This window comes from Anopheles ziemanni, chromosome 2 (genome assembly GCF_943734765.1).
Source record: "Anopheles ziemanni chromosome 2, idAnoZiCoDA_A2_x.2, whole genome shotgun sequence".
NCBI classification, from domain to species: Eukaryota; Metazoa; Arthropoda; class Insecta; order Diptera; family Culicidae; genus Anopheles; species Anopheles ziemanni.
Genome location: NC_080705.1, coordinates 60,344,973 through 60,354,582, shown reverse-complemented (window position 1 = coordinate 60,354,582; position 9,610 = coordinate 60,344,973). Strand labels below are relative to the sequence as shown.

Here is a 9,610-nt window from a genome sequence, read left to right as displayed (position 1 = left end):
CATGGGCCTTCCTGCCCTGCCGTGGTGTCGTCACCGTGCGGCCTTATCCATTTCTTTTACGGCCATAATTAAGCGATCCATCTCCTGGTCATCATTCAGCATAGCATTGTCTTTGAAGTGTATGTTTTTGCTGGGTTTTCTTTCATTATCTGCCACCATCCTTGTCCTTGCTGGGGCCCCCCTCTGACGCCCTAAGCTTCGCTTTGTTGACATGGAGTGCGTGCGTGTCATGGCTACAGACTCCCGGAATTCTTTGGACCTCATGAAGACATTAAATCTCCACCATCCTGCTGTCCCCCATCGAACCTTTCCCGAGGGGTTTCCTGATCCTGATTGCTTCCCGATTGTACGAACCTCACTTCGCGAGCGACTCACGCACGCATTGTCAATCCAAAACGATGTCTCGTCGATGCACCCGGTTTATGAGGCTTAGTCCAGATCAGAACAACGTTTTTGAAGTCATACTTACCTCATCGTGATTATCCCACCCGGGACATACGGCTCCCTAACCTCACTTTGCCTTGAATAGCTTCGTTTCGTGCCGTCGAGCTGAGACTTTTTCCCTTCTCCGGTTCCGTCGGATGGGGTAAGGCGCAGGGGCACATCAATTATCTGTCATTTTACAAGATCTCACCCCCCTCACCCGGGTCGGCACTCGTCCGAAAGGTAGGCATTCGGGCTCTAGTACTTGACATTCCTTACGGGCATGTTCTTATCCGTCCCGAGTCCCGCGGACTGGCGATGTCTCCTCTGCGGCCCCTTTCTAGAGGACAACACCGACTCATTCGCCTCGTTATAACCACTTCCAAAGATAGGACCCTCCCAATGGCTGGGACGGCATGTGCATGTCCGTGCCCGAATGAGGGAATCCGAGAGGAGTCGCGCGAGCACGCGATACAAGATCACATACACAAGGGGTGGCCCCGGGTCTTCTGGCCATCACCATCCTCTATCTCGCGTCCTCTCTCTTGATCCTCCCGGTTTTACGATTAAAACGATTGTTTTGCTGCCGCATGTGCCCTCTGTGCTTTCGGCTAAAAAAGGGGAAAACCCACAAGCTGTCTATTTCCGTTCGAATCCCTCCCAGTCCGTCCTCGCCCATTCGCCGTCGACCCACGGCGGGAAAGAATTCTAGTTTCACACACAAAGTAGCGCTCGCGGTGATTGCGTTTCCGATTGCAGAATCCCATCCCTGCCGGTCCTCCGACCGCCCTCCGAATGGCAGGACACACCGCCCAGGTCTGGGACGACCCTTCCATAGGCCGAAGCAATCCTTTTTCGATGTAATTGTTTCTTTCCCGCGGTTTGCCGGTTTGCTCAATCTTGGGCATCCATTTCATCCATGCCATCTACCACGGTCCCCGTACCCGATCCTCCCGGGGGAATCCATTAGAAGCGGATCCATTCGCGTTGCGGGACGGAAGAAAAAAACAAAGTGCACAGAAAAGAAGCACCCCAGCTCGGAGTGAGAACGACTGGGGATGGACGCCGTGCTGTCTTTGAAGGAACCAGCTTGACAATCGTAAAAGTCGGCGGTTAGGCTCCGACTGGTGGTTCGACCGCCCGAACCCGGTCTCGATTGAAGATAAAAGGCATCCTAAAGTCGCCGCCGCCGCCTCTGCCACCGCCGCACATTGCGATCCGTCCGCCGGGCCGACAATTTCGCCCCGCAGGCTAAAAAATTATAATTAATGGAAATTGAAGCTAAACGAGTTGATAATGGTTCGCTTCCCGAAGAGTGCGCGCTGGCCGCGTTTGGCCTTTTCTGTAGCTCCCGGCCAGCCACCCGGTCCGGGATCTCTCGTTACGGTGCGAGATTTAAAGTTTGCCGCACCGGTTGGGGATGGGGAAAATAAAATTAAAAATCCGTCGTTAAGATGGCGGTCCGATTGCACAACCGCACTACACAACCAGCTACGACAATCTCCACCTCAACGCGGGAGCAATGTGTCGAAGGGACGCGTTTCACTAGCCGAAGGCACTCCGGGAATTGATGGCAGGCCCGACCTTGACCACACGGTGGACCAAAAACCTCGAACGATGGCTTGCATTTAAATACCGGCCATTTTCCCGCAGCGAACGAAGCGACAGGAGCACTGTCGCTGCCGTCAGGAAGGACGCGCTGAAGGTTGTCCGGGTTGACGTAAAATGAGGAAGTCACCGCTGCTGCCGGAGGACACATTGCGGTGTCGGAGTGAAGTGTAAGATAGGGAGCACGCACTCGAAAGACAATGGCGTCGGACGGACGGACGGAGTGGTTCGATATGATCTATCCGACGTTAGCCATCCGTCGAAGATGAATAAATTCAGTTGCCAATCAGTCCGCGGCGCTTGGTTGGTGGCCGTCGAGCAGTTTGTCACCACATCTATCTCCTTCAGCGTTGCCTACTACTCCTTCCACCCCGGAACTGGGCCGGATGTGCCGGTGTTCATTTAACGGTGTGTTAAGTTTTCCTCATGCTGCCAACGGAATGCCAACCCGCACGGGTGCATTGGTTTGCTTCGCATTTTAAATGACGCTCGGTGATTAATTAGGTGGACGAAAACGAAGGAAGCGTCCGATTTGCTAGAGTAGTTTGTTGGTTTTGGCGACCTCCGCTCCGCAGTCCGTGGCCAGTGGCTCGTTGGTGCTGACAGTGTGGATTGGTTGTGTTAGACAAATGAGTTTGTTGGTTGCTGAAAAACGATGGCTGAATTTGGGCGGACAGTGAGTGTGAAACATTTTGTCAAAAACGCGCAGAACGGTTTGTTACAAGCCACAACATTATGGAACAAATCGTGAAAAATCTTCTGTCTAATCGGGTGCGTTCCAAACAATCAAAACAGATTTTAATTATGTACTTTTATGTGAAAGGGTTAAATTGAAACAAAACTAAATTAATTTATTGAAAAAAAAGTGATCTGCGGTACGCAGTAAACACACTGCAGGTACATGCGGTAAATGTGTCTAACTCAACTAATGGTAGATCATAGACATATTGAGTTAATTTTTCAAAATAGTGTGTAGAAACAATTGGAAGATGGAAAAATAAAAGTGAAGTATTTTTACTAAGGAAATTTTATTAAAAATCGTAAAAAGGTTTTGGTTACATTCAAATGAAAATTTAAATGAAAGTCGGAACTGGTCACTTGGCCCTAAGAATTCTCCGATGTTGTGGTTCACCCAGTAAAACCTTATCAATATTTAGGTTGAGTTAAATCATTGTCTGAAATTAATTTGCTGTTGGTGAGATTTTATTAACACAACTAATTCGAAACACGTTTCAAGCGAATAGTATTGAAAAGGTTTAAACATGCGAAGTGCGAACAAATATTGCAAGTTGCATTCTTGAACAAAGATTCTTCCTTTGGCCCGAATAAGCATTATAAGATAACAAGTTGAGCAAACTAGTAAATTGACATAGAAAAGATAAAAAAATACACATAATTGCCCTTACTTCACACATGCAGCAAATTTAAAACAAAAAACAAATAAAACTGTAAACAAAAGATGTTTAATACGTCCCAAGTAATGAAAATAATCGAAGAAATTATCAACATCGTTTTAATTAATTATAATCCTACTCCCAGTAAATATTTACGCGAGAGTTCGAAAAACAACGCATATTCTCGTGGATAAATATTAGCATCAGTAAAGCAGTCCACAGTTCTGTTGCAGTCATTGAAGAACACCAGCTCGAACAAATTCATCCATTGACAAATGGCGAATGAAATTGAAATGGAAAAAAGCAATCGGCTTTATGATGAAACTGGATGGCAGTACAAGGTGCACTTCTTTCTTGAGAAACTGTTGAACAAGAGATCGGACAGCACGCTGGGCCGGCGAGCTCGTGCATCCAACAACTCAATAAAACGCCTACCGCGAAGGTCCCTGGCGCTGAGTGCTGAGCGGAAGGACACGGAAAAATGATGGCTCTGCCCCGGTTTGCGCAAATGCCGTACCATTTTCCCACGATTTTCCACCCCCCAAACGACCCGCGTATGGCAAGAAAGCGGACGGAGATGAGATCAGCAGCAAAGGCACTTTATTGATTGCTTCTCCTGCAGTCCGCAGACGGCAACAAGTCATATCGGAGTCTCATCTCAACGGAATCGACCGCTTGCGCCGCAGGATCCTTTCATTCTTTTCTCCAAAGTGGACGTGGAGAGGTTCTGGAGCCACGCACCGGGTTCGCAAGTTTTCAATGAAATATGGCCCCACGCCGTTGAAGTAAGCCACCGCCGCAGGTCCGTCGACAAGCGGTGCCAATTCACACCTTCGGCTACCGCCATTGTGGGCCGGGCCCGTCGACATGAGAAGAATGAGAATCCTGTCGATGTGGCGTCGTCGTGAAGGCGTGTCCACAAACATGCTCCTCCGCTGACTTGACGCTTCGCCCCTATGAGCTCACTTTTCACAAACAGTATCCCGATCCGAGGGCTCTACGAGGTGGTGGATGATATCATCCGGGCGACCAACGCCCTAAAGATTGGACGAACGCCAACCGAGCACGGTCACGACCTGGAGCCATTTTTTCGTTCCTCCCTTCAGCTCGTCCACTGCGATGTCTCGACTTTGATCTGGTCCTGGCCGTGCCTCGGATGCCGGGTTCAAAACCAATTACTCTTGTGACTGTGTCATATATTTCAACGTTGGCCGCGATTCGTTCGGTGTGAATGAACCGCTCCCGACCCTGGTACCTGTTGCTTCGTTCGCTGTAGCGTTAGGCCACGCCAGTGACCTACCCTAACATAGGAACGGTCTGGCGGTTTTCGCGTGACGGTCGGAGGCCAGACTAAGGCCGCGACTAACCATACGACGGGCGATTCGATTAACGGACGCAAAGGGTGTGCCACTCTATTAGCTCTTGATATTGCCTTATTTATACTTGTACACGGTTTCGTTCGTCTGGCGGGTGATCGCCCGTTTGCCACAATCTCCGCCTGTCCTCGGCTTCGGGTGCAGTTTGGGTTCTTCGCTTTTCTTTTGCCAGTGCATTTTAAATGCTGCTCTGTTTATCTTCCACTCTGATTGGATGCGGACGATTGCCGGAACGCCTTGGGTTCTACAACGCCGCTAGCCACAGTTTGTGTGGTTGTGTAGCCATACATCGACTTCACAGTAGAGTTTTTTCGTCAGGCTAGAAAGAATATTTCAATTGTTTGTAGGAACCAAGACTTAATCACCAAGACTTTAGCAAGACGTAAGCAATAACACCATCTGGGACTTTATGTTAATCATAAACATTGAATACATCTCATCTACAAATGCCAAAATAATTGCTCTTAGGTACCCACAACAAATACGATGCGTACCCAAATCATCCAAAACTTTGCAAAGTTATCAATTTGATCCACAAATCCTTATGATGGTGGTTGATTTATGAAAACAAATTAATTTTTTCTATTGTCTTTCTGTTTTTTTTCGGGTGAAGATCGCAGCGCCTAACGTTATCGCTTGAAAATGAAGCAATTTATTAATGGAGTTGTATAATTGCAATACGCTGAGCTTCGCAGCTGAGACCCATTGAAAATGTCCTCCTTCCTTCTTTCATTTCTCCAATAAATCAACTTAATCTACGAATCATTCTTAAGCTATAGGTTCGGATATTGTCTAATGGCAATTTTTATTAAAGTAAATTTAAAGTTGCTGAACTTTTATGATTTAGTTTTATGTTCAAATGTTCCCTGATAAACCCCATCCGAAGTTGGATCTCTCTTTTAACAGGCCTGATTATCGAAATTCTCGAGTTTGCAAATTCTCAGTTAGTCACATTATTTGTATCGTATTGAGGGTATTTGTATCGTTTACTGTGAATAACTGATTAGATCTGCGGGTTCGTCTATTTATAATTCTCATCTATTTTTGCCTCCCAAAATACAGAAAATTGCTCGGTGGTTTATATATTTGGGAGCTAATTTTGAGTGCTCTTTCTGTAAATTTTTTTTGGTTATACATTGTCTTCGTATCCTTTCCGCTTCGAATGATTTTACGATGCCATTACAGTTGCAAAATGACGCGATTATTCACAGAAGATTGACGATGAAAATTTGAAACCAAAATTCATAGAATCAAACAAAAGAAACTGACTCCGATTATTTTACTGTAAATGAGTTTTTGATGCTGTCATTTATTTGTTTAACTTTTTTCCCATTCCAATCACTACTCATTTCGCCTCATCTTGGCCGGTTGGTTAAGTGTTTGCCCAATTACCAGAAATTCTTTTTGGGCGCTTTGTTTTTCGCACGAATCAATCGGTCCCGAATAAACCTCCAAAGCCAACCGACGGAAATCGTTCATAACGCCACGCAATTCCATAACTCCAAATTATACGGATGATGTAAATCGGACGATGATATTTCGCGCCGCGGGAAAATTACCGATTCTCCAGCATCCGTTAACCGATTTGCCCGGCCCGTCTTTCACGCCTGCAGAAACGGCGGCCGTATCCCGCTCAGGCGATCGGAGCGCTGTGGCCGATTCCGATTGGTAAATCACCACCCCAAACCTCACAAATTCGGCCCATCTTGTCTGGGCTCCACGAAGGTCCGGCCGGTGAGGGGCCAATTTTGTAATCAGTCCGGTTTTGCTTCTTCCGCACCCGCCGGAAAGTCCCAGCTTCGTCGACCGCTTGACCCACCGGCGTTGTGTTTGTTGTGTTGCTACCAATTTCTTAATGTTTAACTGTTTTTTTTTGTTCTTCTGTTTTCACTTTCAGTTCGGAAATTCCCAAACCACGACCGTAGGCTCTTCGTGACACGGATCATCCTGAAGAGTGGTGAGCAAAAAGTATAACCGCTATAACCGCCCCGCTCCCATGACGACAGCGAGAGTGTATGCGGCGCCGGTCCGAAGACGTCTCCATTGACCATAATGACGATGCTGGCGAAGAAAATCACGATGATGATGATGCAGCAGATCACGCTGACCGTAATGACGATCGACATGAATAGGCAGATCGTGTAGCGTTTCATATACGAATAGTTTTTCGTTGTTTTTCGGCCGCACAGTCCGCGTTTAGGGATCATTATTTCATTGTGCTTCGATTGTGTATGTGTGTGTGTGTGTGTTTGATGAGGCATTCTGAAGATGCCTTTTATGGCCCTAGCACACTGCTTTACTCGTACACGGCGGTAGATTAAACTTTAAAACGTGCCTAATTGGCGGTGTTAAGAACAAAAAACAGGCCGAACGAATCCAATCAGCCACGATCGTTGCGGTTTTCATATTTTAACGGTCCACATATATGCCGAACTAATGAATGGGAGGAAAGTGAATGAAGATCGTGAAAAATAGTGGCCACAGCGAGTTACTGGGTCAAATTCAAGCATCCGCCGCCGCAAGTGTAGTAATTTTTTCGAACAACCTTTTGGCCCAGCTGGCTCATCATTGAATTGTGGCTTAAAAGAAATTGTGCTCGTAAATTAGTGCGTTTAGTTTTAGGATAAGTAAAGCAGATAAGCTAAAGCCGGACAAAATGTTGAAGAACATTCACGAACGAACGGTGAAGAAGTAAGTGGTTGGGGCGTCAGGAGTTGGCCTGAGGAATTAATATCCGCAAATTGTAACACGCTTTCTTTCTCTCCCGGTATCCACCGATTTGTGTACACAGAGTGAAGGGAAACCACTACGTGGCCACGCACGGCCGGGACACGGTAGACCTGCCGTACGCCCAGGCGAACCGGGGCTACTCGACCGACGGCGAAGACAGCCAGCGGGCTCCGTCCGAGCGAACGCTGTCCGAGTACACGGTGGCGAACGAGCGGGCCACGCCACCGACGGCTCCGGCCCGGAAGTCACGCTCCGAGCACAAATACCAGAACAACGGAGGCCCCCGGCCACTCTCTAGTCCACCGACGCGCGCCCCACCGAGGGCCCCGTCCGCGCTCAGCTACGACCATGGCGGCGAAACCGGTAGCGACATCTACGTCACGTCCGCGGCCTACAAGGCACCATCGGAAATAAGGTAATTACAAAACCAGGCATAAATCGATCAAACGAAGTCAAGTAAACATTAGTTAATATGATTAAGTTTCCCTAGGCAAAAGAATGGAAGATAAAGTGTCCCTAATTGTGCGTACAAGACAATTGATTTAAACTCAATGGAGCATAACTGAAGCGACTCATAAGTATAGTACTTTTACTAACGCTTTACTTCGCGATACTCTATTTTGTATTTTAAATATTGGTTCTAATCACCTAAACTACCAAGCGGATTTACAATCAAGCGTAAATCAGTTATACCCATAAAATGGTGTAAGCAAAATGTGGCCCATTGAATCCAGGCTACTCACAAAAACGTTAGCTTTAACATAATTTATCAAGTAATTTCTTGCGAATAAGGTTTTTTTTAGCTATAAACCGCTTTTACCTGAATTACTCAAATTTATATTTCGAATTCGAATCAACTAAAATTGTGTTACAAACATAGCTATTATCATTGGGTGGACATTTCAATTAAATCAATTCATGTACGAGTATGTCATTCAACAGTATCCTAAACCATTCTAGAATTTCCTATTAAGGAATGCAAATGCTAGGAAATCTAATTAAGGAACCGGGAACAAATCAAGACCCTTGTGGGGAAAATCGTTGAAAGGTCCTCGAGTTTATTTGTCAATTTCTACTTCAAATAAAGCAACTAGTTGCGTGAAGGTTGTGAAGCTATAAATTCTTTCTACTGTGTAATTGTTATAGAAAACTGGATCTGAATACCTTCACTTACCTTACACAAACTTAAAACTTATTTTGATAAATGTTCTAATTCATCGGACCATTCTTATTTTCCAACAGCCGTTACAGTGCACACAGAACACATCAGTCCCGCGGACCAAGAAGCGTCTACAGTGTGGCCAGTACGGCAAAAACGGGCCGCAGCTCAAGGCGGCAAGGTGCCAAGGTGGAGGCAATGTCCGCCCCGAACCCATTCTGCCCGAACGTGAAGGGAGTGTGCTGCCTGATGCTTCTGCTCAACCTCGGCCTCATTCTGGTAACGCTCGGGTTTGTCATCGTGTTGCAGTTCATGGAGCCACTGTTCGTTTGGTAAGTTTCTCCAGAAAGGCCCTGTAGAGAGTTTGATCTAACCGAGCAGTAAAACTACATTCATCTGCTTCCCTCGACAGGATACTCGGAATGGTGTTTCTGATATTCGGCTTTGCAACGCTCATCGGTAGCATGATCTACTGCGTGATCGTGTGCCGGGATGCGAAGACACCGTCCCAGCTGAAGAACGAGGACCTCTACTGGACGAAGCACTGGCAGAAGAGCATCGGCTACACGCCCCAGGAGATCGACTACAAGACGGACCGGTTCGACGAACGCGACCGCTACTCGGATCGGTTTTCGGTCAGCAAAATGAGCGGGAAGTACTCGGACCGCGACATCACCCGCTACTAGGCGGGACTTGGTGTGGTTCCCCGGCAGCTAGAATTTTACCACATCCGCCTAAACTCACACATACACCTCACTTCACAACAGCAGTGTAATATTCTAATGAACAATAACTTAGTAAGAGGGAACACAATACAAGGTGGTTTGGCAATAGTTCGTTCCCCGACAATAAGCGGCACCATTTCCTTTCGCTGTGCCCCAGGGAACAGACTTTTATAATAAACTTTATTACAACTACAC

At 46.8% G+C, this 9,610-nt stretch overlaps 1 protein-coding gene across 1 annotated transcript; it reads left to right on the top strand.

The window, feature by feature from the left end:
* The first annotated feature begins 7,457 nt into the window (after positions 1-7,457).
* Positions 7,458-9,376, top strand: LOC131281617 (uncharacterized). The gene is made up of 4 exons (XM_058310960.1): positions 7,458-7,492; positions 7,593-7,946; positions 8,774-9,022; positions 9,103-9,376. Exons 1-4 carry the CDS (start codon positions 7,458-7,460, stop codon positions 9,374-9,376), a joined length of 912 nt encoding a protein of 303 aa, XP_058166943.1.
* The last annotated feature ends 234 nt before the right edge of the window (positions 9,377-9,610 follow it).

Bases quoted from the DNA above. Each gene is read 5' to 3' on its own strand.
- LOC131281617 (XM_058310960.1), top strand. From the start codon at position 7,458: ATGTTGAAGAACATTCACGAACGAACGGTGAAGAA. The intron at 7,947-8,773 runs GTAATTACAAAA...ATTTTCCAACAG, and splicing joins AAGGCACCATCGGAAATAAG to CCGTTACAGTGCACACAGAA. The intron at 9,023-9,102 runs GTAAGTTTCTCC...TTCCCTCGACAG, and splicing joins ATGGAGCCACTGTTCGTTTG to GATACTCGGAATGGTGTTTC.